At 37.2% G+C, this 27,923-nt stretch overlaps 2 protein-coding genes across 2 annotated transcripts; one reads left to right on the top strand and one right to left on the bottom strand.

The window, feature by feature from the left end:
* Positions 1-336: 336 nt before the first annotated feature.
* On the bottom strand, positions 337-4,959 carry optc (opticin). The gene is made up of 7 exons (XM_056735221.1): positions 4,902-4,959; positions 3,631-3,798; positions 3,180-3,345; positions 2,899-3,057; positions 1,820-2,022; positions 1,127-1,222; positions 337-1,045 (listed from the first exon to the last, which is right to left on the bottom strand). The coding sequence occupies exons 2-7, from the start codon at positions 3,790-3,792 to the stop codon at positions 875-877; spliced, it is 957 nt and encodes a 318-aa protein (XP_056591199.1). The 5' UTR covers positions 3,793-3,798; positions 4,902-4,959; the 3' UTR covers positions 337-874.
* Positions 4,960-15,891: 10,932 nt separating this feature from the next.
* Positions 15,892-22,460, top strand: csf1a (colony stimulating factor 1a (macrophage)). The gene is made up of 7 exons (XM_056735104.1): positions 15,892-16,067; positions 17,390-17,503; positions 17,679-17,741; positions 20,207-20,377; positions 20,471-20,660; positions 20,754-21,569; positions 21,657-22,460. Exons 1-7 carry the CDS (start codon positions 16,035-16,037, stop codon positions 21,923-21,925), a joined length of 1,656 nt encoding a protein of 551 aa, XP_056591082.1. The 5' UTR covers positions 15,892-16,034; the 3' UTR covers positions 21,926-22,460.
* Positions 22,461-27,923: the final 5,463 nt, after the last annotated feature.

Genomic DNA, 27,923 nt, shown 5'->3' with positions numbered 1-27,923 from the left:
AAAAGGGGCGGAGGATGATATGAGCCCTTGTGCAAATAACATTAGGCAAATGACAATGAGAGGATCGTTGGGTGAGGAGAATGGGGTCAGAATAAAAGGAAGGGGAGAGATTAGTAGTGCTTATATTTACCATTCTCATGACTTGTCTCAGTAATGCACTGCCGACATCAGCAGTTAAGGTTGTGATTTATTCAGACAGAAATCTGGACTTTATGCAAAGCATCGGTGAGGGATGTCTGAAATGAAGAACCGTGCAACACGTTTTCCAATCTGACTCTAGTGTTTATTTAAAGCCTTGAAAGAACGAGCGTAGAGTCTGAAAGCCTGTTCATTCTTTTGGGATTAAATTTGTTGGCGACTTTACAGGTGCTTAACTTCCAGTGCAAATCATCTAGGGGTATCACACCGTGTGCAAGGGTAAATGTCAAACTATAAATATTTGACAGTTGCTAAGTAACCTGTAGACATGAAGAAACTGATTTAAAAATAGATGTAACTGTATACTTCCTGACAAACTTCTGAATGAAAAACAGCCACTGAGAGATTCAAGCATAATGTCATTAATAAAGAGCTGGATGATCTCAAAGAGTGAGAATCACTATGAGATTAAATGAAATCTCTTAACAGGTGAAGAAGGGCTTTAGAAATGCACAAATCGTTGCCCCAAAACAGCAGAAAGTGGAAAAGGGCGCCACTTTGTGGTGAAAAAGGGAACAAGCGTTTCACTTTATATTCTTGCTCTGACTTCCTGTGTCATGACTGATCTTGTCTAGTGAGATTTTTAGAAATGTACCTAAGATAATTCAAATACTCTGTTCAAAGATGACAGATAATACACACACACAAACTAGAAAAAAGTATGAGACATTTTCTGCTAAACTGGAGTGCCAACAGGTAGACGCGGTAAGCAATAAAAAGCTTGTGCATAGAGATTGATGTCCACAGGGTTTCCATCGAGCCTGATATCTTCCAGGGCTTTCCGTATGTAGCTCATATCATGACTGTTACAAAAAGTGTCTTGGCTTATGCTCTGGATATTGTTGTTCTGAAAGAAATCAAAAGCATTTTGATGGTATTTATTTTTTTCAGTAGAGACTTATGGAGATAAGAACGAGTTGTTTTCTACCTGCAGGTGAAGTACTCTTAGGGTATCAGGCAGGGGTACAGGAATGTAGTTTAACTTGTTATTGGAGAGATACAGAAACTGCAGTTCTTTCATTTCCTGTTCCGCAGAGAAAGTTAAGGTAATAGTGTAATTAGATTACTGTCCAAATTACTCTGTCCAAAAAGTATTTAGTTACTCATTACTAATTACTTTCTATATCCTACATCAACCTTGATTAGTTAAGTGATTCAAGGATAGACATGAAACTGCTTATTGAATTAATTCAAATAAATAATATTATTAACTGACCAAAGTATTACAAATGTGAGAATTATACATTAAAGCACAGATTTTAAAGTAAGACTTTGAATTTTGATGTCAATTACACTATTGAACACGCATATATTTCATAAAGTATTTAGTCTAATTACATCAAAAGTAACTGTAATTAAATTACAGAAAACATATAGTAATGCCTGACTTTACTTTTTCAAGGGAAAAGTAATTAAATGAAAGTAACTAATTACTTAGTAACTAGTTACACCCAACACTGATACTGTGGAAGGCAAAACGAGAACAGTTTTATTGCACTTGTGCTTTTTGTTGTCCTTATGTTGTTCCAATTGCTTCCATTGTTTACCTCATCTGTAAGTTGCTTTGGATAAAAGCGTCTGCTAAATGACTAAATGTAAATTATGCATATCTATACAGCACCTTAAAAGCCTCAGCATGCATGCCGGCACTCCTCAGCTGGTTATTCCGGACATCGATTTGTTTCAGTCTGGCTGGGAGTTCTGGCAGGGCCTGGATGTTATTGTCAGCCCAAATAAGATCCTGGAGTTGAGACAGTGAACGGAAAGCATCCTCATCCACTCTACTAATCTGGTTTCCACTCAGGTCAATCCTCTGCAGCTGATCTGAGAACAGAAGCCAAAGAATCTGAGTGCAGGTATCTTGTGATCATCCTTTTCTCAAGTTATCCAAGGGTATAAAAAATAGCCTTTGGATAAAATGTTTAAGTCTTACAGATGATAGATCTTTTCAGTTTGACCCAGAAGGCTAATTCAACATGGCTTGCCTGAGAAATTCCTTATTGGATTTTAGAATGGCTGTTTTGTATTTATATGAGATCTGTGGTTAGCAGTAATTGAAAAGACTCATGCTTCGTGTTTTCATCAGCAACATCATTTCTAAACAGGAAAACCCTTCCAATGTGAATTTTTAAGAACGTTGTCTTCTTCACAACTATGAAAATCTGCCAAAAGATAAAAAACTCAGGCCTGATGAATCCGACAACATTCGATCAATGTAACAACTTGTTATTAAGTGATAGTTCAACCAAAAATAAAAATGATGTCATCATTTACTCACCCTCTTGTCATTTTAAACCTGTATGACTTTCTTTGCTTCGCAGAACACAAAAGTAGATATTTTGAAGAATGCTTTTAACTGGCCCCCATTCACTTGCATTGGTTTTGCGTTCATACAATAGTAGTGAATGGGGTCCAGTGCTGTTCGGATACCAACTTTCTTCAAAATATCTCCTTTCGTGTTCTGCAGAAGAAAGAAGTTCCTAAAGGTTTGAAATGACAAGAGGGCAGTAAATGATGACAGCATTTTTAGGTGAACTAATACTTTAATGAATGGACATTCTTAAAGAAAGAGTGTAGAAATTTTACCTTCATACAGCTTACTTGTATATGTCTAATTGTTATAAATGTAATCGTTATAGTTCTTATTTTTTACATTAATATTTATTTATTTAAAAAACACATTTTTAAAAACAGTCTTACTGAGATTGATGAAATCTTTAGCCTTGACTTCAGTGATCTTGTTGAAGCGAGCATAGAAGTGTGTGGTGTCTTTAGGAAGAGGAGGAATCTGAGTCAACTCCAAATCATCGCAGTACACGCTGCCTCTGACACACACACACAGCAGGCAAGTGGGCAGTCCTGTACACAAACAGATGACCGTGTTATGAACGTTTTAACCAGTAGATGGCGCCAAACGCACAGTTAAAACCATTGATTTGTTAAAACTCATTTCTTCATCTGTCAAACAGTTATGTTTTTACCTAAGCCTGTGTCAGGACCAAACAGTCCCGGTGCACGGAAGTCCAGGGTGGAAGGGGCAGGTGATTTTGTTGGACGGGGTGGCAGAGTCAATTCCTCCACATAGTCCGGGTGAGGAACTATAGCAGGTGGTTGAGTGACAGGAGGAGCCAGCGTCCCAACCACAATCTGAGAGGTCAAATAAAATGACGTTTAGCGTGAATGATAAACAAGACCGTAATGACAAAATGTAAAGATCTTATCAAATTAAAAAGGGATATTTGTGAAGTTTTTAAATTTGTTAGGTCAAAAAACATAAAAAAACATTTATCTTCTCTGTGGAAGCAAATAAAAATAGGCCTGTTCATAATTTTCAAGTTGTATACAAATGTTTAGTCCAATCAAATCATCTTTCGAATAACAAAAAGGCACAGGTGCTATATTTCGTGGTCGTTCCCTTATTCATCCTCTCACCTCCTCATCCAGATCATCATAATCATATGTCTCTCCATATGTATTCAGGTCCCACGTATCCGAGTCCACATCATAATTCTCAGGGTCATATGCTGCAGAATCCACCGGAGGGGCACTTACACTGAAGCCCACCAGGGTCAATACCAGAAATGTTTGTAACATCGCCGTCTATAGGAGAAAATGTAAGTGCCATATAAATGTTGTGAATTTAGATATTATGTAACAGGGATTTGGGAGAGGGATTTCTAATTTGCGATAAGAAAAACATTCTAGAGTTTGTATTTAGTAACAGTTTTCTATTCAACAAAAATGTTTAATTTTGTTTCTGTTGGCAATGTTCTCCTTTATTCCCCATGGAATTGTCTACAAAGGTTGTCTTAAGTCCTGAGTGTCTGTCATATAAGACTACTTTATTTAACATTTAAGAGCATTTCTTCCCAGCAGCTTAGACAAGTAAACATGTAAAACTAGTACACATCACAATGACAGCCTGACGGTTCATAGACTTTACACAGACACTTGAATCCATCATAAATCTAAAAACAAATAAAGTTATTATGTGTAATAACAGTATTCTGTCGTCAGTATAAGGTGCATATGGAACATTTCATATCTCAATAAAGAATGCAGATAAACACTGTTTAATATAATGGCTGACATTAGTGTATGCGAAAAAATATTTTTCCCATACAGCATTATATATCCACCTAGACTCTAGAGTCATTCTGAAAACAAGAATATTCCCTAAAGCTTTCCTGTAGCTCAGTGGTAAGAGCAATGCGTCAACAATGCAAGGTCGTGGGTTCGATCCAAGGGGATTGCACATACATATGTATAAATGTATAGGACATTGCGATGTAAGTCGCTTGTCTGCCAAATGCATAAATGTAAATGTAAATAACCGATTAACCAACCAAATATATCATCGATTTTAAGCCTTTGACACTGAAATGACAAAATATCACATATCTTTCTCAACGAGATGAGGTCAATAGTACACAACCTACATTCTAGCACGCTTCCCACAATTGTACTGTACAGCAATCAGACAACGTGACCAAGGTTTCACATACAGTTCCCTCCATGCTTTCTCTTAGGGGGCCACACCAGCCCTGTACGCAAGTCCTGACACCTTCATCCTGACACGTCGGTATTCAGGCTCTCTTGGGCCTATTCAATCGCATGCAATCCACTTCCAAAAGCATTCAGAATAAGAGTGATTACCAGGGAGCCTTGCACAGCAGTAGAAGAAAAACATGACCAAGACATACCTTTGATGTTTGTGTGGACCGAACGTAGATTCTTGGGTTTGGAAACTGGAACTGTGAGCTCCAGAGGTTAAAGCAATGAATAACTGACCCGGGATCGAGGACACTACCAAGCTGGATGAGGGGGAGAGGTGGGAACTCAGCTGGGGGAACGGCCAGGACAGTTTGCTCAGCTGTCACTAATTGCATAGCCATGTCAATGCTGAAGTCGCAGACGTGGTTTAGTTTGGTAATTTACAGCCTCATATAGGCAGCTTGTTGTCTTTGTGTTTTTTTAAATGCGTATCCTAGCGAGATGTAAGCGTTTCTTTGAAACATTCTATTTTGTTGCCGCATTTTATGATGTTTTGGTTCTCCCTGATTTTGTGTCCGAATTTCAAGTCAAAGGAGAAGCATTTCGGCCGTGTGGATTTTAGGGAGGGGTATGTTCACCCTTACCAAGCAGAAGCTTGGTAATCCTTTGATCTCATAATATAATATAGTGAGAACAAAATTCACTTTGTTGACCTAATTTGCCGAAGCTTTAAGAACTTGCTTTCTCTGAACTCCTTAAAGTCTGATTTTAACTAATGAGCTAAATGTTATTTCATGGTATATTTAACAGGAAGTAAACTAAGCCTGCTGTGATTTCACTCAGACTGACATCCAACAACAAACCTAGTGGATGACCTCTGACATCCTCAGATTTTTTACTGGCGTCTGCCTGACGAGACACAAACAGACACAGCCATGGTCCAGCTTTATTCTATTCTTTCAAAGGTTGTGCGTCAGTCCCCAATTACTCCCCGTGTTTCAAATATCAAGCATTCCATTGCTAAATACTTTGTGAAGGTGACCGGTAGCTCAAGAGGCGGCCTTAGGGGAACTTCTTTATGTCCTGTTTGAAATTGCTTGTTTGTAATAAAAGTAAATACAAACTTTCCCATTACATCAGTCTTTACACAAAAATTCAATTGAGCCACAGTCAGCATTATGTTTATGTACTGGAATGACACTGCCGAGAATATTTTAACATCAAATAAACCCCCCCTCCAAAACAAAAGACAGATTAAGTACAGTATCTGCCTAAGAATTTAGATTCTAATGAAAGAGATCGTCTGTATTTGCCCTGAAAGGGACGTTTTACCCCAAAATAGAAATGTACTATGGTAGTCTATGGTGGCCAAAACTGTTTGGTTACAAGCATTCTTCCACATAACTTTCTCTGTGTTCAGCAGAACAAAGAAATGTATACAGATTGGAACAATTTGAGGGTGAGTAAATGATGACAGAATTTTCATTTTGGGTGAAATGTTCCTACAAATGCCATAAAAGACTTGGTCGGTATAGCTGGGAATGACCACAAATACATCATTTCCATTTGTGCTGCGGGGAAAGTCAATGCATTACAATCAATGTGTGTAGACTTTGTTAGGCATTTGATCTTCGCTCTTTGTAATGATTACGACAGATTTTTACTTGGTGCAGTGTCGAAAACTTTCTATACGAAGTTCTGCATCTCTAATAAGTTAAAAAGCCTGATCTGAAGTTTTTTACACTGTGGAAAACCAGACCGGTGTTGTCCTGTCTCCTAATTCTGTGATTTTTTTTATTGTACCCCGATTATTATCTTACACTATTTCATAGAGTTAGTTTTGTAGTTATAACCACAAGAACGCTAAATCATAAATGAGTGGCTAATCTTAAATCGGAATGCTTATATTGCACCTTAATTGCAATACTGAACTGTTATTTGATTAAAACAACCCTTATACACACTTTTGTCCTCCTTGTAGACGTCCATTATAAGGAAGCAGCTTTGTGGCTTAAACCAAATCAACAATAGGTTATCCTCGTAACCCAGGTTCTCTGAAACATCGAGTGGAGAGATCGACCTATGGGAAGGGCATCCATACCTGACTGACCTCTGCAGAAGCATCCAATTGCACCAAGTCTGGCTAGACAGACAGAAGCGCGCAGCCAATACCAGATTAGCCCCACCACCTTGAGAGCATATGCCTTCGCTGCTGTTCTCCAGTAAGTATATTTGCTTCTCTTACAGCAGACAGGGCTGGTGGATCTCGCCACTCTATGTTTCAGAGAACCAGGGTTACGAGAGAAACCTATTGTTCACTATTCTATTGAGGACATGGACAGCTCACCGATTGCCAAATACACTCACACTGAGGTTCTAAAAGCTAGAAAAGGACGGCCATCCCCAAGGGGGCGGTGCTTGACACGTCCCATAATCATGCACCTGGAAACCCTGATGCACACACAGCTGGTGTGCGCTCGCAGGGTAGGAAATGTATGAGGCACACACATGTAATTATCCCAGCAACACATATATGACACCCAGGCAGAAATGTGAATGCATGCTTGGTGACATGACTGTGCATGGCAAGAAAAACCTTATCTCCACTCAGAGAGAATTTAGTGCACTAAGAGAACTAAGAATGCATGTAGCTCACTGACACTCACAGCCCACCACACAGAGCTCATGGGAGTCCTCAGGGGCAAGAGCCCCGCACACGGCCAGGCAGGCCCGAGACAAGCTGTTTCTGGAGTAGCGGCAGATTTAGGGAGCGACGTATCAGCGAAAAACTCATTAAAATCATTGGCGCTAGCTGTGGAAAGGGGGCAGGTGAGAAAATCCACGAGGCAGAGGCATCTGGCAGAGGCAGATCGGACGATGTGTCTTCCTGAAGACACACAGTGAGCAGCGTAAAAACCAACCGAACTGTGTTCGAGCAGAGATCTGGAGAACTGGAGAACAACAGCACAGGCAGACCTTATGTGCTCTCAGGTGGGGCCTAACCTGGCATTGACTTGGTGCAATTCTATGCTTCTGCAGAGATAAGGTACGGATGCCCTTCCCGTAGATGAATCTCGAAATGAGATGATGAAAGAGAACGACCTACCATAACCAAATTTTAAATACATTTCTTTACCATTGATATCAAACATCAACATAATAGAAAATTTGGTACATGATGTCACTATTCCGAGTGCTTTAAATAACCTCCACCCAAAGGAATACGCACTACTCCACTTTCACTTTCATCACAGTCCTACAGCTGAATAAGAATTCAGCTACACACATTTTAAGATAACCAACGGTCAAATAACAGCTTCCATGACTTTAACATCGGCTGTGAAAGCCGTTCTTTGCAATACACTGATATTGTGTGTTTGTGTGTGCATACCTCTAAAACACTTCTATGAAACGTCCTTTGAAGTCCTGCTTACAAATATCTCCTGGTCAATCTGCTTGTTTTATTATTCAATTCGTGTCCAATTAAAAACGGCAAAACTAATGCTTCTGTTATTTGTGTTAATTAATATAACCGGTCTGACGCCATTCGGTCCGGTGTCATTTCCCTCACCATAGTAGGAATACAAATTGCGATCTCTATCAAAGATTGACAGAGATTGACGTTTGAACATGCACTAGCAGACCTCCGGATGTTTTTAACTGATAAAGTGAAGATTACGCCATTCTTACCGTTTACTGCTAAAAGCCAAATTTTCTGAATTCACGTTTACTGAGAGGGGGACCGACCAATCACAACAGCCTGAGAAGCATAAGCTCCCTGTTATGGTATGGGTGGGACATCTTCACACACCAATCAGACTCGTTTCGGAAGGAAGGACTTTATATATACCAGAAGAAATCCAGTCGTTTTGTTAGAAAGGCGACAGCGGTGAAAAATAGACTTGAAATATGTGAAATATAAAGTGTTTTTGTTTTATTAGAAACATGAACATCCATTGTTAAACACCCAAAAAACATAATCAAAGCCAAAAACAGCAAAAAAATGTCTCCTTTAATAAACATGGTATAAAAATATAGACTGTTGAATGACTCTGGGATACTGCTTTTACAGTCGCCTAGCTGGCAACTCATCAGGTAACAATAAAAGTTGCGAAATGACACCTCAGGACATTCCGTTGGGTTGTTTCTTTTTTGGGTTGGAAAAAAGTGATTTTTTCGAACCCTATACTGGCTAACACGATGCATTTCCAATGAGAGGTCAAAGGATGTTTTCCCCCTGCTATGGAAAAACACAGACCAGGTCTATATTGGGAATTTCTGTATATATTTTTAATTTCCACCTGTTGGGCGAGCAAGAACGCTGATTGTCATATTGTAAAGCATTTCAAGTAATGGTTTACATCAGCCACCTGAATAACATTAGTCAAGCCATGAAGATGGATTACATTTCAGAAACCTCAATAAGATTGTTCCTAATACTGAAATGGACATATACTGCAACAAGAAATATTAGCATTTCATCTCAATAAGCATTTAAAATAATGCTGTAACAATTATTTTAGCCCTAGGTTTATTGGAACAAGTGCTTAATTATTACATATTAGTTTAGCTACAATAAACAAACAAACAAAACTAACTAAAAAAACTATTTATACTGACTTGGACTAATAAGAAAATGACATTAATTAACCACACCATTTAATAAAATAAGACTGCGAACAAGAAAACTAGCTTTCAAACAAAAGTCATGACGATGGTAACCTTAAGCTTTGGAATTACAACCATAACTCTTAACAACAATTAAATAGTACATAACTAGGGATTTTTAAGGTCCTACTTTGGTTTATGGAGTGTCCAACAACAAGTTTATGTAAGTAGAAGGTGTAAAAATGCTATTATTTTGTAACAATAGCCAGTTGTTCTTACCTTAGTTCCTTGACTGACTCTCAAATGATTCGTTCAAAGATTCATCTGTCTAATCCCCTCCTTTCCGCTAACCTATTCTAATGTGATATGTCAGATGACCTAGTCTGCTGTGATTGGTTTACCACGAATGAAGCTCACGAGCTACAGTGTTTAGGGGAGAAGATTTAGATTTTTGCAGGCAGTCCTGGGACTATATGTAGTGACGTAAATCCACGACGGTTCGTGAATCGGACAAGGGACGACTCGTTTGCATGATTCAGACTCAACACTTTTTTTTCCAAGCCAATAACTTTATTCATTCACCTTCGTGTTTTACAACTTGGCAGACTGCTTACTTTCAAACACGGCAACATTAAACACTGTATGAAATGTAATTTTCATTATGTCATGTTATGTATTCTTTAAGAATTTCATAATTACTTTCAACATCCCTGTATAATTTTACACTAAGCCCCCTCAGTGGGGGAGTTCAAGTCTTCTTTACTGTACGTCCCATCGAGTTAAAATACTGCAAGGGCCCCTGCAGAAAGACCCCGTACAAACGTTTGGAATATGCCACAGTTTGAATGGAAACACTTGTTCATGTCCTGCTGGAAAAAGCGTAGCCAGTTACTAGCACATGTTTGTCTCCTGATGACCCTTGTCAACCCCTATGTTTACTTGCTAGTTTACTTAACCAGACCCAGCTAAACCCACCAATATAATATACACTAGTATGGTTTAGAATGTTCTGGGCACACACTAGGGTGCGTTTGATGTTATTTACTCATATTGAAAACACCTTAAAACACTGAAAAGACATGTGAGCTATGTAGTCACATGACTTTGTAGGTCTAGACAGAGTTGAATTTTTGGGGGTTGCTGGTAAGAGAATGCAAAGGAAACACCATGTGTGTGCATGTGCATGTGTGCGTGTCATTGTTTTTAGGTGTTCTCAGACTACTGAGAGCCACAGCAAGCTTGCTGACAACTGTGCTTGTTTTGAACTACCTCCAAAGCACACTGCTCCTGAGAGACGGCGCTAGGGTGGATACAGTTACCTCAGCTTATCAAAGATGTATAAAATGTTTTTTCTTATTCTATGAATTTGCAAATTATTTAAAAATAAATAAAGGTTTCTTTTCCCATCTAAGAATTATTCAACCGATCGCCCACAGTCCATTCATTAACCAGGCACATAACCAACCCATCCCACGACCAACCCCTGAGACTCTAAGGGATAACTGTTATTTTGCTTAGCTGGTGGTCCAAGTTTGTAGTCCCAACTAGTCACATATAATCAAACGCTCTCTTAAATTCTTGTAATTCTTTAAAATATGACAGGTGTTAAGAAGAGTAATCCTTTGAAAATGTGGTGGTAACACTTGTATGTAATCTCTGAGTGGCAAAACTATGAACCTCATAAAAACATTATTTTTATTTATCTCCCTACGTTTAGGTAAATCAACCATCAAAATTCCAATCCTGTAGTCTCACACTGAGGGACGTTATAAAACAGACCATTCTCAGACGATTTTATTTCATCGTTTCATTCTCGCACAGTGGGAAGGAAACCTGGATCATCTGAAACCTAATGCTGTTTCAACGATATTCTGTTCACCCCTACTCACGCACTGCAGTCAATGCATAATCAGTTATGCAAGGACAGTCCTCTGCTTTTTTAACAATTTCTAAGTGACTTTGACCTTTTTTAGTGGCTCTTTTAATCATCCATTCTATAGCACACTTTCCTTTTATTCCGTTCCAATAGTGCAAAATAAAATACATATTTATACAGCATGTCAGCCATGAGAGTTTGCATCTTGGAAAAGGTACCTCTACAGACTTCGTCGACAGGCAGATGTGAAGTCTGTGATCATATTTTTGTTTTGAAGAACACACACTAGGATGATCCACTGGGAAAGACAGGGAAACGGGAAGACTGCCAGGTTGTGTAGGCAGGCCATGCCTTTATTTCATAGGGCCCAGGGCCAAGACAAAATATATATGGGTGTGTAGACCCTGACAGCAGAGATTTGGGTGTGTGGCCCCAGAGAGCAGAGATGGGAACCAAAGGAAATGTAATAGGATTGGTTCCAAGTTACATGGTTGCTTAACAATACCTTAGATAACTCTTTAGTAACTCGATTGAATAATATCCAGAAAAAAGCTTTGTATAATGCTGTCCTCAACAGCCTGCTGCCAAACGGTTAGATAATTTAAAAAATGATTGAAATCTGGCAGAAACAACAGCGTATTAACTGTTTCAATTTAGTATTCTATAAACATCTTTGATAACTTGAATGAAACTTAAGAAATAAAAGAAAAGTATACGTGAAGTGACTTGTATTAAGGCACAAAAGGCAATAATGTATTTAGCATAACACTTTTCCCCTGCACTCAGTTTGAATGTTATTTTAGTCTGTTATAAAGGCATTGTTTTGGAAATTAAATTGAAAGGGATAAATAATGCAAAATAAAGAAATACCAGCATCCATGCACAGCCCATCTGCACAGCAGGAGCAGATGGATAAGGGATGAATGCTGAGTGAAAGAATTATATAAAATTGCTTTAAAGCTTTCTTAAATTGTAATTAAAATTGTATTTATTTCTTAAATAATTTTATTTCTTACCTGATGTTTCAATTCACTTTCGGAAAACGTTGACTTCAAGGAACATTGTAAATGTTTTTGATTTCTAATGAAAGAAGTCTTGTTTTCACAGTTCACAAAAATATTTTTGAGCATCCTCACTAATTTCAGAAGGTTTTGGAATCAGGACTGTATTTGTTATTATTTACATTGATTATCAGAGGGGCACTTTTACATTCTGAGAAAACATGTAACCTCTTTGCACAGCAACGGCAAGGACTGGAAACTCCACAGACATTGAATCCGAATTCTCCTAACCTGCATGTGTTCAAATTTATGAGAAAACCAGAGAGCCTGGAGGAAAGTCCACTTAACACGGGCAAGGTCAAAGGTTAGCCGGTTCTCAAACCAGCAACCTTTTTGATCAATGGTAAAATGGCTTCCCACTCCCCAGGTCTTTTTTAGCTCAAATTTCTTTAAAAAAAATGGGACTAGCATTCGGATTTCTACTATTGCTTAAACCGTGAATTGTTCTGGATTGCATTTCCTAATGAAATGCATTTCCCTGCGGGAAATTCACATTATAGCTATCTCTCCATGGGCTCGACTTCATTAATATGCCTGCTAGACAGTATAGCTAACATGCGGTCTGTGCTACATACATTGTGGGGAAAACAGGGAGAAAATCTTCTTGGAACATAAGTCCCAAAAGCCCAGTACTGCTGTTTAGGGTTGTTAAAAACAGCCCAAACGTTAAGCCGCAAGCGCCACACTATGAGCACATATTGGTTAACAGCTAAATAAGGTCGGGTAGATGTCCAAGAGCAATAGAACACTTGTTTAAAAAAATTATAAAGCTATAACAGAATGTATTCTATTCCAAGCGTTATTTTAGCCACAGTGTATTTTCAGAGGCTCCAGATACATGTGGTTCCACCAATATTGGGAAGTCATGTGACACAATGTGCCTCTGCTTTAGAAATTTAATAAACCAAAAGAATATCAGATGGCATTTAAGGTTGGAGGGCCAAAGTGTGTATGCGAGAGAGCGAGATGAAGAAAGCCCAAGAGAGAGAAGAAAAAAAAAGATTGTCAAGATGTCATTTTGCTTCATTCAACTTTTGTTAATATAACTTTTAGATTTTCACTCTAATTAACAGTTTTGGTTTTCAAATATATATATTTTTAAGGTTAATAAAATTGAATGGCAGTACCTTTGTCTTGTCAAATACATCCCATGACCATGTTCAAAGCAAGAGAGAGATTGAGGAATTTATGAGATTTAGATTCTAATTCCGTAAAGAAACAAATAAAATAAAATCTGCATTCTATCTGTTTGGTTTAAACAGTACAAGGTGTTAAAAAATCTTAATTAAGATATTTGGCTTTTGATCCCTTGAACCGAACTGACTATCTATAAGAACTGACAATCTATAAGATGTTGGTAAATATGTCCGTTATTTCATTGATGTACATCTTAAAAGCGTGTCTTTGTGTCTTTGTTGTATACTTTGAATATTTACTGCTGAATAACAAGAGCATAGCTGAATATTAACTCTCGATTCCCCAAATCGGAAGCAGAACAGTGATCTACTGTCAGCACACATACTTTGGTCCTATAATGGATTCACCCTTTTTCTTTGAAAAGGTGGCCCATGTGTAAAGCATGTGTTCATAGTTACTGGGGTGTAATGTGGACTATGTGTAACAAATTCTATTCCTTCACAGAATTCGATTCATCATTTGCCTTAAAAAATGTAAAGAATGTTATGAATTAAATACCCTTTGAACTGGATAAAGTTGTCCTAAAAATAGGTGTTGATCTTTAATAAAATATAGATTGTGTTGTCAAAGTAACATTAGTTTTTCAACCCCTACCTCAATGGATTCGATGATAAACTTACATCCACACTTTGTGCCCCACAGATCTATGAATAAAGCTCAAGCACCCCATCACCAACATAACTGGACATGTGTTTCTTCTTCACAAATACTGGAAATCATTCAGCAAACATACATTATATGGGTGAAAAACAAAGTCACCAAGTCGCACATACAGTATAGTTTGCAACACATGTTAGAAATGCAAACATATAAAAGCTGACACATGATTTCGTAAGATTTAGTTAGCTGTTGTTGGCTTACAAAATGGTCCACAATATGTGCTCTATATCTAGGTTAAGATACTGTATAGCTGTATAATGTTTAGCATCACTCTTCTTATGAAGAGTTTAAATATAAAAAACAAATGAATACATAATGAAGAGTTCTACTTGAAACAATCAGTTCTTGTCTTAGATTCTGATTGGTTGATCCGAAATCTAAGATGTATAAAAAACCCATAGCAAAAATATCCCTTTATCTACTTTATTTTATGAAACCATCCATCCATCCATCCATTTTCTACCGCTTATCCGAACTACCTCGGGTCACGGGGAGCCTGTGCCTATCTCAGGATTCATCGGGCATCAAGGCAGGATACACCCTGGATGGAGTGCCAACCCATCGCAGGGCACACACACTCACTCATTTTATGAAACCTTGCTTCACATATGGAATAACCATTTTATAAAAGCAATAAGCCCCAAGAAGCAGCTTCTTGGGGCTTATTGCTTCATTGTGTCAATGACAGACAGAGCAGGGATTTAAAAGGAAGCATAAAAAAATATATTCAGCATCTTTGTTGACATTGTCTCCTAGCCTTCATTCATTCAAGAGTCCTTTAGACCATTAGTGTATTCTAAACAAGATGTCATTGATCATCTATTTAATACACTATACTTTAATTGACGTGAATCAGCTCGTTTCAAGATAATAATTACACTTACTTCTAACAGACACAGAATTTATGTTTACAAGCAGTTTAATTAAATAAGACATCTGGAATCTGGAGGAAATCTGTATTAATAATATTTTTTTTATTCCATTTTCATAGAAGTCATAACAGCTTTAACATCAGGTATGTGGCAATAATTCTTGAACAACATAGGTGTCGACATTTCGAGTTTCGAGTGTGAGATAACTAAAAGATTAAACATCTGTCAACATTTACTCACCCTCATGTCTCTCCAAACACTTGTTTCTCTTTCTTCACTGAAATGCAATATAAATAAGAGAATGTGTTTTATTGCCTTTCTACAGACAATGAAAGTGACATGGAACGAAGAGATCGGAAAATGACAAAAAAATATTTAAAGAGATCAACACAAAAGTTGTCAATAGAAGTTGTGAAGTATTCTCACACAAAACACATTTTCAGCACAAATGTATGCTGAGGAAGCTTGTAATGTACTACCTGTGTGGACTAAAGTTATTTGTTTAGTTTATTCAGTTAGTTAGTTTATGAAGCACATGAGTGTGGTTGTGGCTGGAACAGCACGACGGTGAATTAACAATGAGAGAATTGGGTCCTATACATCTCTCAAGATGTTTTGCTGTGTCCAAAGATGTATTCTTCAGCCCACATTTCCACACATTTGAAAATCATAAATTCCTGCATAAATCACATCTTTTAGAAAGAATCAATGTTACTGCAACTCACATGGGTAACTTTTGTCTATTTTGTTGATCAGTTGGTTTAAGTGGGGAGAAAAGGAGAAAGGTTGTTTTATTGAAACCAAGGAGGGGGCAGAGAAGGAGGTCTTTAATCCAGCTCCCCTAATTGGTTCACTATAGACCCCAGGCACTTTGAAACATTCATCAAGTCATGGTTTCACTCTTCAGTTCCCCAGCAAGTTCAACAACCAGATAGAAATACGTCTTAAGCCCACAAACTTTTTCAGATGGGCAACAGTATCTTCATCAGGTTCAAAACGCAAAACAAAAAGGTTTCCAATGAGTCTTCATGAGGACTTCATTCTTTTCTACGTGCTCAGGTCAGCCAGATGAACACACACATAACAGCCCACAAAGCCAAGGTAAGAGAGTTTGGTTAAACTAAACATTTATCATGTTCTTTCTCCTGTGCAAACCATGTTTTACATCGGCATGATATATGGTATGTGGTGGCTATCGCGTTTATGCCCGGTGCAAGTTGATTGCTTGTTTAAAGTGATGTGTACTGTAATATCTGTCAATCTTACTGTTTGCGCAAAATTACAGAATAATCTTTTTTATGGACATTTGCGTGACTTTGGTCAAGAATTGAACGGAGATCACAAAGAAGCGTTTACCTGTGAATCACCCCGTTTCCGAACAAAAACTCACAAGAACATTGATTAGATCTCTTGTGTAACCTCAGAATGTTTTTCTTACATCGAATACTCGTTGAACTTTTTCCGTAGACTTTTATTTCTTGATTTATGGCCATCAAGTCATTTGATGTGAGAAAGCCAAACCATTAAACAACTGGGGGCACATTACTTGAGCAATGCATGGTATGTAAAAGAAACCTGTGGCCCGGGAAATTTCATTGCTTCAGTTGGATGTACTGTTGAGGTTTGTTGAGTCAAAACGTGCTGCCAGTTTTTCAAACTAATGTAGATTATTGGTCATTATGTTTGCTATGGGAGAACTACATGCCTAGAATTTAATTCCTTTTCATTGGCTGTTTTTGTACAGAACGGCCACTTTATGAACAGATACACTAGCGGGGACATGCAATTTATGGTATTCATCTTTTTAGATCTGTTATCACTGCATGTTTTATTGTATTGATACCTCAGCTCATACCAGAGCATAGTAGGGAACTCTGTCTGAGGAATTTAAATACAACTTTTAATAAGGTTAAGTTATTGCTGAAGGAAAAACGTGCTTTTAAACGTTTAACCGCAGGCATAACTTTATGAGATTCTGGGAACTTTTTTCTTTCAACCCCCTCAAGGATCTATTTTATTCAGTTTAAATATATTTGAAATATTATTTCAATCTATTGTATGAATTTTGTGCTGCCTTTTTGTAAATCTCAAAGCACCTCACAAGTAACTCCATCTTATAAGAGGTGTGTGTATGATAACGACAAAGGAAGCAGTAAAATGATCATGTCACTACAGGACATCTCAGCTTATTAATAGCGTTTCAGTTACTTAGTGTACAAGCAGAGGACCTGGAGCCTTATAAATGTGAGTTACTGAAGTAAAGGCAGCTGTGAAGCTGCTGGAACCTGCTTGTTCTTATGCTCTTTCTTATTTTATTTTTGACTCTGTAGTATGGTGCCAATTCCTTAGCACTACTCTGGTGTTTTGATATAAAATGCTAAAAAGTCATTTTGATTCTAAAAGAATGTATTGTTTTAACACAGATAAGGCATCAGTGGTTCTTCCTTATCCTGTGCTTTCATTTGGTCTATGCTGGTGTACCAGGCCCATGTAAGCACTCTGTCACCCAGGGCCATCTCCTGAATTTGAGACGCCTGGTAAGACAATATATATTTTTATTTTTGATCAGCTGTGAGGTCAATTTTATGGGAAATTTTGAATTCTTACCGGCTGCTTAAGGGGGAAAAGCAACTATACAATGATCTCAGTCAAATCCTTTCTTTCTAAACTGATTTTTTCCTCTACTATTTCCTCTATTTTTTTCCTTTTTAGATTAAAAACCAGCTGCAAAATGGTTGTTTAATAACATACAGTTTCACTGAACATCAAAACCTGGTAAGTATTGTATGTTTTTAATTCTTTATATGCATGACTGAGCTTTATATAATGGACAGATTTTGGATTACTGAGATTTATATAAAAGCAGCTAGGAATTACTCAATTTCCTGTTTTCAAAAGATATTTCTGTGAACTTGATATCCACGACACGCCTATTATGATCGGTGACATTCTGGTATCATCGATCTTCAAACTATGCTGCAAAGTCGGAGACGTTGATCTGAAACAGATGTTTTATGAGATCATGTATACAGCTGAAAAACTGCTAAAACCAATGGACTAAAAACTATATTTGTGTTTTTCACTGTGAGCCACTGCAAGAAACCAAGGAATTGTAGTGTAATAAATCGTCTCAGACCTTGTAATTTAGCTTTATAAAGCGAACAAGAATTTGTTTAGGCTTGTCAGCACTTTGTTATAAAGGAGCTAGCAGACTTCAACCGTATCAAATCATTTTCTCCTGGCTTCAAATCTCACGTTTCAAGTCTCAGGAGGTTAGAAGAAATATGCAACACCATGACCTGTTCGTGTTTGGGTAGCTAAGCACGGACATTAAAACCGAATGTGTAGTTTAAATGATTGATATGGAATGTTTACACTTCACAGTAGAGTTCAATTTATTGACAGTAGTACATAGAAATAACTTTTCATGTTTCAAAACATTATAGGATCAAAGACATTAAGCTTAATTGCTATACTATTATTTATATTATGATAGGGATAGGGAGGTAAACTAGTGTACGTTGTTAATTTTAAGGTAAATAGATTACTCGAGATAGGAACAAAAATGTATAGTAAATTCATATTACCTGCACATTTCAAAAGTAGTTTAAAAGCATTGTATTGCACCTTTTTATGCATTGTAATGTCTTTTAAATAATTGTTATTACAATTAATACATTACAACACTTAGCAATTCATTGTTACACTACATATTTTAAATTGGTTATAATTCTTTATAACTATATATAATGCATTACAACACACATTATGAAGAATTATTATGCAATTTACTTGTTTATAACTCTTTATAATGCATTATACATAGAGCCTTTAACTAAAGTCTTACCACGTTTTGCCTTTGTAACCTTTAAAATAGGAAGTTCCCTCTTAAAAACACACATTACATTTTTGTGTTGTATTGTGTATACTGCCTTCACATGATAAGTGATGATGTTCACATTTTTTACCACATGACATGAAATGTAATCAAATTACTCATTAAACTATTAAATCACAGGATGTAGGCTACAGTATGAAGAAAAAACATTAACTGAAGGGGACCACTGGCAACAACACAAATACTGTTGTGAAAAGCTCTTGTTTAAACAAACTGCTGAAACCATCAGTCATTCAAGAGTTTGGAAGATCACAGCTTGAAACGCCCTTTTGAGACTCCTGCAATATCAATGGCTTGTAATATTTAAACCATGACCGTTTAAATAAGGCATTACAAGAAATATTCCTAAATGACCAATAGAAGGAACGCTGGTATCCCACTTAGGAGATATTCCAAACAGGGAGACCAAATGTTGTGCCTGAGCAAAACACATCTGGGAACTACCCCTGCAACAGATTTACTTTAATTTTATTTGGATAAAAAGCTCCCACAAATATAAAAATAAATCTTGTGAAGATGATGATGATGATGTCAAGGGTACCCATACACAGAATAAGCTTTTAAAGGTCTACATTGACACTGAATGAAACGTCAAGCAAAACACTGTTCAGTAAATTACTAACAAACCGGTATGATTTATTAATATGGTAAATTTACATAATAAAATTGAATGAATGAATTTAAATATCAGGTGCAATGTGTGAGAATCAGGAGGATCTATTGACAGAAATGCAATATAATATCCATTACTATGTCTTCAACGGTGTATAAATGTCATGGAGCGTTATGGACCACAACCGAGGTAATGCTGAACAATAATTACACTCTTTAATGTTGCACACACGAAAGAAACTGGAACTTACGAGACAGGGCAATGCACAAAGGAACTCAATGGGAATATGTACAGTCCGGTGATGAGGCGGATGACAGTCAGGTGCAGGTGATGTCAAACACCAGACAGGTGAGGGAGCATGGAGAATGCTGGGATGTGTAGTCCGGAGGCACTATCGGGGGAATAGGCATTGTAACAATATTGACCTTACATAATGAAGCGTTATGTTTTTATTACCTTAGAATGACCTTTTTCTCTCTACATACACCACGGGTCCCCTTACATGGAATTCACCATGGACCAACATGGCAAACCGCTTTACAGAGCGCATCTGTAAATACGTTTTCTCCTTCCACAAAAAAGCGAAAACATTTGATGACATATTAATCCTGTGTCAGCCAGCGCAAAGCGTGCAATTTGCAACCTAGCCGCTAGATGCGGTAAAATTTCGTACACTTGACCTCTATATGTGTAAAATGATAATCATTTCTTTTTTTTTCTCTGTTTCAGAGTGTTGTTTGTTACATAAAAGCAGCCTTCCCTCACATACTGGATCTACTCAACACACAGTTCAGATATGACAAAGACTCTGACAATTATCGTTACACGAATTCACTGAAGAACGTCATCTACAACTTATACTCTCAGGGATGCGTACCTTCAATCAATGAAGAGATCGAGGTAACAAAGTCAATCTTCACATTTTACTACAACTGCCCGAGAAATCACCAACGATGAAGACTTTACAAACTAATCTACTAATGCATTTCACAGAACAGCCCTGCAAAGTTTGTAAAAATCCACATGACCTTGGCCAAGGCAGCTTTGGTAAAAACTGAGGAGGTGATTCGCATGTACATGGATCTGATGACTAGGAGTGATGATCCTGTAAACTGGAACTGTGATGAGGAGTACACAGAAGATTACCCAGAATCCACTGCTGAACCGCTTGACCAATCCCCAGGTGATATAACAGTACAAAGTCACTGTATGTGTGCATGTTTTGTTTTTGTTGTTTTCATAATTTAAATTAAATGAGTCTGTATTGTTCCTTCAGGGGTCTCAGAATGTCCGTGCACATGCCCAGCAGCGATCAGTGCACCATCTAAGATGCTCTTTTCCACAAACCAATGGAACATTTACCTAAAACCTACACCATTACCACAAAGATCGTCCGGGAGAACTAAACAACTTCACAAGACTGAAGTAAAACACCGAGGAGCAAAATCAAATCCAGGTCCTACACTTTCTTCACGGACAACTTCTACATTAAAACCAACAGTGGGAGATTTACAAAGCTTCCTCTTGGACAGCGTTCTGAATTCAATGGACAAAACCTCAAATTCTGTTTCAAAGATGGAGCAAACATTGGGTGTTTCCCCTTCTCTCGCGAAGTCAAAGGAATTAACTGATTTCTCGCCTGGAGGAACTAATTTAAGTCTTCAGTCCACCTTGCCTGGCCCCAATGGAGGAGACACGGGAGAAAGCATTCAGAACAATGTGGAGAGAAGCACCGCCATTTTACTTGCCAAGAGGTCTTTAGATTCAAAAAGCCAAAAAGTATCATCGGATTCCCACAACTTGCTCCAGACTTGGGTTACCGCAACATCTCGCCCAAAAGTTGAATTAAAAACTGCAGCGATAGAAGTGGCTCTTGTTGCAAAAGAGAAACCTTTTCAAAATCTCCAAATGAGCAAACACATGGTACCAGTCACAAGCACAATTTTGAAAACAGCAGTGCATTTATCAAAACATTTGACCACCCCGGTTGAACAACTGGTTCATCTAAACAGTCCTCCTGAAAACTTCCAAACACACACCCAAACATTGGCGAAGGAGCCAAAACATTTTATAAAATCTCCTGAAACAAAAGGTAAGTGCATAAGTTGGTATACAACTCGCTCGTGATTTAATAAAAAGTTTATTTACCGACATAATTAACAACAGATTATTTCTACAGACATCAGATCTCAGGAGGACATGCAGGAGATCCACACTCCAGTAGATCAACAAGATAAAGGAACACAGAGGAACTCTACCATGACAGAAACCAGCAGTACAATCCTCTTTTTTGCCTCTGCCCTCATAATTACATTAGTGTGTAGTGGAGTTTTGCTTATAACTGTGCTATTTTACAGACAGCAAAAAGTAAGTTACCAAATATGCCTCTTTGTACTAAAACAAAACAACATCTCAAATGTACCAATCAAACTGGAAGTGCTAGAATAGAAACATAAGTTGTGAAAATGGGTAAAACTATTTATTCAAGGCAGAATGTATGAAACTGAACTGCATACAGGACCTCAATGCTCAAAAGATGTCTAAAATCAGGATTAAGTACTTGAACACAGAGGATGAATGATCTCATAAGTGGTCCTTTGCCATGATTTAATATGTATTAATATATGGACATATTTTAAGCATCCTTGCACAATTGTTTCATTTATATTCTCATAAAATCTTGAAAACGTAAAAGGGTATATAAACAAAGAGAAAGACGGGAGGAAAATCTTAATTTTCTTCCATGAAAAATTTGGTGTTTTGTCTTAATATTAAAAAATATTAGGAGCGAGAATATAAAAATACATATACCGTTCATACCGAAAGCCATGTTATAAGCTCCGTCTTACATCATAAGCAAATATTTACGTAATGTTTTAATTGGCAAATACTACTTAAACGACTTTAACAACAATACATTTTGCTCAGTCCCAAAAAAGGAATCGTAAAAGCAACCAAAGTCTGAGTTTTTAGAATGCCTAGCAAAGTCAACATTAACAATGTGTTTGCAATTAACACAATAAAATGATCTAATGTTTATTTGTTTGTTTGTTCCTGTCTCAGACTGCTTTCAAGACTTACAAATTGCTTATTCACATATGACTATAATAAAATAACATTGTCTGGCCAGAAATGTGTGCAGTGGTCGTACCTTACAAAACTTTTTGGCATCAAGACAGACATTTCAAGGATGTGTCATCTGTTTGTGGCAGATGCTGGGAAAGAAAATTGAAAAGGAATGACACGCTGAAGTTATCAAGTTATTTGGGGTTTTCATGAGACCAAGGGCCTCATTTATAAAATGTTGCGTAGAAACCGTCCTACATTTGATTTTACGATCTTTTCTCAAAGTGCGCATGTGTTATTCATAGAACGAACGTTCGCACAGAAAACGTGTGTAGGCCTTTACCTCTCTATAAGATGTGAAATCTATGTCGCAAATGGATCGTGAAATTGCGCAAAGCTGAACAGTTTCAGATTTCCGCCTTTTAAAGATGTCTAAACAATGTCATGGATATATGAAAGAGCACCTGTCAACGTCCAAATCGTATACAAGCTATACAAGAATGACTTATTTTGCACAAAACCTCCTGCACTCGGACAGTCAAAAGTACGTAGGCCTACGTCTCCTCTGACCCTGACATGGCGCTGAGCACTTTTCCACGATTTTATAAATATCAACGCTGTCGTGGATTTCTGCGTACGCACGCTGCGATCAAATCTGTACATACGCACGTTTAACAAATGAGGCCCCAAATGTTTAATGAAACCATTTTCACATTTATTGATTTTTTTACTTACTGTTTATGGAATGATATTGCGGACAATTTAAAAAAAGCTAATTAATTAAAAAACATGTACAAATACAATAGTAATGGGAAAACTGTAAAAAGTAGCATACATAAAATTGAAACAATTGTCCTACAGAGTTAGTGTGAAAGAATGTCTTTTGTTAAATTACAACAAAACAGATGAGTTTGTGGAAGCATTATTAGCTCATTGATAAACTTTAAATGCTCGTGCATTTTCAAGTCGCTTATGATAAAAGCATCAGCTAAATAATCACATTTAAAAGTAAATGCAGATTATAATAGCTGAACTAGCCTTTATATGTATGGCTTTGAATCCACATGGTTAAATGCTTTTAGATGTCATTTTTGTCATTTTATGACTTCAATCTGTCACGGAAGGTCTTGATTAGTGTGGCAGGAAGACTGGAGAAGTTTATTGATGGAGTTTGTTAAAGTGGAATGTTGGTGGTCAAACGTTTATTGCACAAAAGCAATCAAAACATTCCAGAAAGCTTTATTTAATTTGGTCACGAAGCCATTGACTTGAAAAAAGTAATTAAAAAAGAATTAAATACAATGACTGAAAATAGAAATGTTTTTTGTGTTTCCTAATGCACTATTGATAATGTATGGACAACCACAATAAGTTCACACAGATAAGCTTGCATGTACTGAAAAGAACTGTATTGTTTACGTCAAACCAAGTCAATAAGATATCAGCAAGACCGTTTTATCCAATTTTGACAGAGAATGTGATCTCGCATGTGCTGTGGAGATTTCTGTGCATGCTTGTGATTCACCAAGCCACCACACTTCAGACGCCAAACCTCTTTGTCATTCCAAAACACTGATTCCTGGAATCCTCCGTTCCAACTGTTGACTCATAATGTTTACAATGTAATTACTTTTTGACAGCCAGTGAAAACATACTTTTGTATGTAATAAAATGTTAGATATAATGACAATATATTTATTGTTAAAAAAGCTTCATTTTATTACGAATTTATTAAGAACAATCTTTCATGCGCTGACTGTCATGCCTAAAGCAGAGGAAGAAGAGACATCAAAGATATCCATTATTCCATTATTGGTTGAATGTGAGCAATACAAAGAAGTTATTTTGTTGCTTTGCCACCAAATAAGTCTCACCCCCGTGAAAATTCACTTCAGCATCTGTTACGAACTGAACCTTATTTCAACTTCTAAACCAAACCACATGCAAGCAGTGTGTGTATAAATCATGTGTGTCGATAAATAGCATGTGTAAAGCTTTTATCACACAAAGGGGAAAGAAGAATACTTCAATTCAATTGATTTTATCAATAAAGCGCTTTTCTCAATGTGGATTGTTCCAGATCAGCTTTACAGGAGAAAAACAGGAAATGCAAAACACAGCACATGGTGTTTACAGAACAAGCAAGATCATTCTAGTTAATAATATCTAATAACATCAAATAAATGCAGTATCCCGGTGAGCAAGCCAGCCAACAATGCCCTGTGGTGAGGAATCCAAACTCCAATGATAAATAAATGGAGAAGATAAAACTCTGGAGAAACCAGTCTCAGCCGGGAGGGCCAGATCTCCTCTGACATGTCACAGCTGCACTAAGTTACTTTGATTACAAATTACTAAGTAAATGTTTATGAAGATTAGGGAACGTTTATTAGTTGTGATTTAGGAAGTTTGTAGAAAGTGTTTGGGTCTAATTTGTCTTATTTTTTTATTTACTTGAAGTGAAAGAATTAATTATGTTTTCCACACTTGGATTATATTCCACAGAATCAATATCGGGTTACCCAAACAAATTCTGAAATTCATTACATTCACATTACATTCCCCATGAACCGGAACTTGCGATCGTTTTTACTTCAGTATTCTGACACATTTCCGATTGAAAAGGAATTTCAAAGGAGAAAATTAGTTGGCGTGACTTGCATTTTTCACTGCGAATTGAACGGATGGGAAAAACAGCTGTTCCAGTGGGCTCGACTAAGATGCATCTTCCCTCGCCTGAAATGAAGACAAGAGTAGGCGGCTGCAGTAAGGGGAGGAGTCAAAAAAGCGCAGCCGGACACTCCCCGAATCTCGCTTTTTTGTGTTCCTGTAAACGTGAGGAATGGAAGGTCAGGGTATATTCTGGCAAACTGTTTCCCGATCACGTTTTTCAATCGGCAAAGCAGTCCGTAGCACACGCCGTTTACCAACACACGATGGATATTCGCAAAGCAAATCGGCCGTGTCTGATTTCCCAGCGCTACACAATCGATTCGAATTTGAAACGAGAAGCAGGAGACGCAAGAGGCGGGTATCTGTTTGAAAATTTCAAAGTAAAAGTTGTAAACGTTCGAACGTAAACCGCACATGATTGGTCAATGTAGGTAAGGTAACCCGCGTGCCAGTCTGAATGCAGAAAGCATATCTTTAACTCGACACACCCGTTACAATGAGTTTATAAACGTATAAAACTTTATAATACCATGTAGGAAAATGGACACAAAGATACACATAGAGCTTGGAATGCAGAGGGGAATTCAAAAGAGAAATTTAAGAAAATTATGTTGTTTAATTATTCTAATTTTATTTTTGATGACCAATGTCGTACAGGTTTTAGACTTCTGGCTATTTAAAAAAAAGTAACTCTTATAATTATTGCGTTTATCCCACAACGCACATCACTTTGCAAAAGCACAAGATTATGTTTTTTTACCAATACCAGCATGTCCAATTCTTAAGTAAAATTGATTTTATACAACAAGTTATTGCTGCGAAATATATTTTAGATATAATATTGTCGGGTTAGGTCTTAATTAAAATAATTACTAGCTGAATCCGCTGTTTGAACCGGTTCAATTAAATCAATAATGACTCACCACTATTCACATATGACTTACTTCGGTAGCTATAGCGAAACCCATTGGCGGTTTAAATTTAGACTTTATTTCTATTAATTCTATTAATCTATTAATTTCAACGTTCTGTTTTTAAAATGCACTAAATCATTTACAGGATACCAAAGACTGCGTTTTTTTTCAAGGTCTGAGTTTTTGTTTCTTGGTATCCTCTGTTAATTCGTATTTATTTGAGTGTTTATTCAACAGAAACAATGCAGGATAACATTACAGATGCTCTACACACAGACTTCTAGCCAATGGATACTTTTGCAGCCCCAGTCTATGGATAGGCTTTTGAAATACAGTAGAATTAAAACATAAAAGTGTAAAATTACAAGAACAGTAATTATAACAAAAATCTGAAACCGTATACAACCATAAATGTTCACAATCCTGCTTTTATTTTAACCATTAAATCATAAGGCTGATGCATGGATTAATATCATAATTTGATTAATTGTGAACGTTTTAGGTTTATCAGTACCAAATTCTATAAGGGGTATGTAATTTTATTTAAATATTCCAGCAATGGCTTATTTTAACCCAGCAGTGTGTTCTGTCAAATATTTAATCATGGGTCAAAAACAACCCAGCACGTTTTAGAGTGTTTATATATACACTGCTCAAAAAAATTAAGGGAACCCTTATCATCGCAGTATAACACCAGATCAGTTAACCTTCAGGAATATCAATCAACCTGTGACTTAAGCATAAGTGATTGTGAACCATTTTTACAGTTTTTGGTGCAAATAAAAGTGACAACAGGTATACTGGAGAGTCAACCGCAAGGGTGGTCTGGGGTGGACCATCCTTAGGGGGTCACACAGACCTCATGTGCTATGGGGATGAAATCCTCAGATGTGTTTTCAGACCTTATGCTGGTGCAGTGCAGGGTCCTCCTGGTGCATGATAATGCCCAACCACTTGTGACCAGAGTCTGTTGACAGTTTCTGGATGATGAAGGCATTGATGCCATTGACTGGCCCTCATGTTACCCAGACCTAAATCCAGTTGAGACCCTCTGTGATCTCGTATATCCGAAGCTGTCAAGTAACACCATAGACTGTCAAGGGGCTCACTTATACTCTGAACCAAATCCAAGTCACAGAGGAGATCCCCCAAGGCAAAAGATCTGACAACAGATCTGAGCATTTCATCCCCTTATAGTCCTCCACAGACAACCATTGCTGTTGCCTCTCTAGTGTACCTGTTGTCACTTTTATTTGCTATATGCAATTGAAACTGATTAACTATCAGTTATGCATCCTTGGTATTATGCTGTGCTGATTATAAGTTTTCCCTATTTTTTTTAGCAGTACATAGTATATATTAGGCAGGGTGATTACAGTTGTTTCAATTATTATATAAAGAGGTTAAAATGAGGGTTCACAGGTATATTTGAAAACTTCATCATTATTTACTCTTCAGCTTAAATGCACAAATGTACTCCTGGGTTCATCATCCCTATTCGGCATGTGGAAGTCATTTTGGTTAAAATCCATATTAATGGACATTTAAAAAATCACTATGTCTAAACTGAAAGTGTTCCGTTTTTAGGAACGTAATGCCATATGCCATCATCCTATACCACTGGATAGTTTTATATTTGGGCAATTCCAGCGTTGTGGACCCGACACTTTGAGTTATGGATGTGATAAAAAAATGCTCAGAGAATCTATTTGTTACGAATATATAGAACCATCTGTTTATGTTTTACTAAACTCTTGTTGATAGTCTAAAAATCAGGCATGTGTCAGTCTATG

This window comes from Triplophysa dalaica, chromosome 21 (genome assembly GCF_015846415.1).
Source record: "Triplophysa dalaica isolate WHDGS20190420 chromosome 21, ASM1584641v1, whole genome shotgun sequence".
In the NCBI taxonomy this organism is placed as follows: domain Eukaryota; kingdom Metazoa; phylum Chordata; class Actinopteri; order Cypriniformes; family Nemacheilidae; genus Triplophysa; species Triplophysa dalaica.
The sequence above is the reverse complement of the archived record's forward strand: the minus strand, read 5'-3'. Positions and strand labels throughout refer to the sequence as shown.

Coding starts and splice junctions, on each gene's coding strand:
- optc (XM_056735221.1), bottom strand. CDS start 3,792: ATGTTACAAACATTTCTGGTATTGACCCTGGTGGGCTTCAGTGTAAGT. Junction 3,058..3,179: donor TGGTCCTGACACAGGCTTAG/GTAAAAACATAA, acceptor GTTTGTGTACAG/GACTGCCCACTTGCCTGCTG. Junction 2,023..2,898: donor TAAAGATTTCATCAATCTCA/GTAAGACTGTTT, acceptor TTCTGTTCTCAG/ATCAGCTGCAGAGGATTGAC.
- csf1a (XM_056735104.1), top strand. CDS start 16,035: ATGAACACACACATAACAGCCCACAAAGCCAAG. Junction 17,742..20,206: donor TCACTGAACATCAAAACCTG/GTAAGTATTGTA, acceptor TCTCTGTTTCAG/AGTGTTGTTTGTTACATAAA. Junction 20,378..20,470: donor CAATCAATGAAGAGATCGAG/GTAACAAAGTCA, acceptor TGCATTTCACAG/AACAGCCCTGCAAAGTTTGT.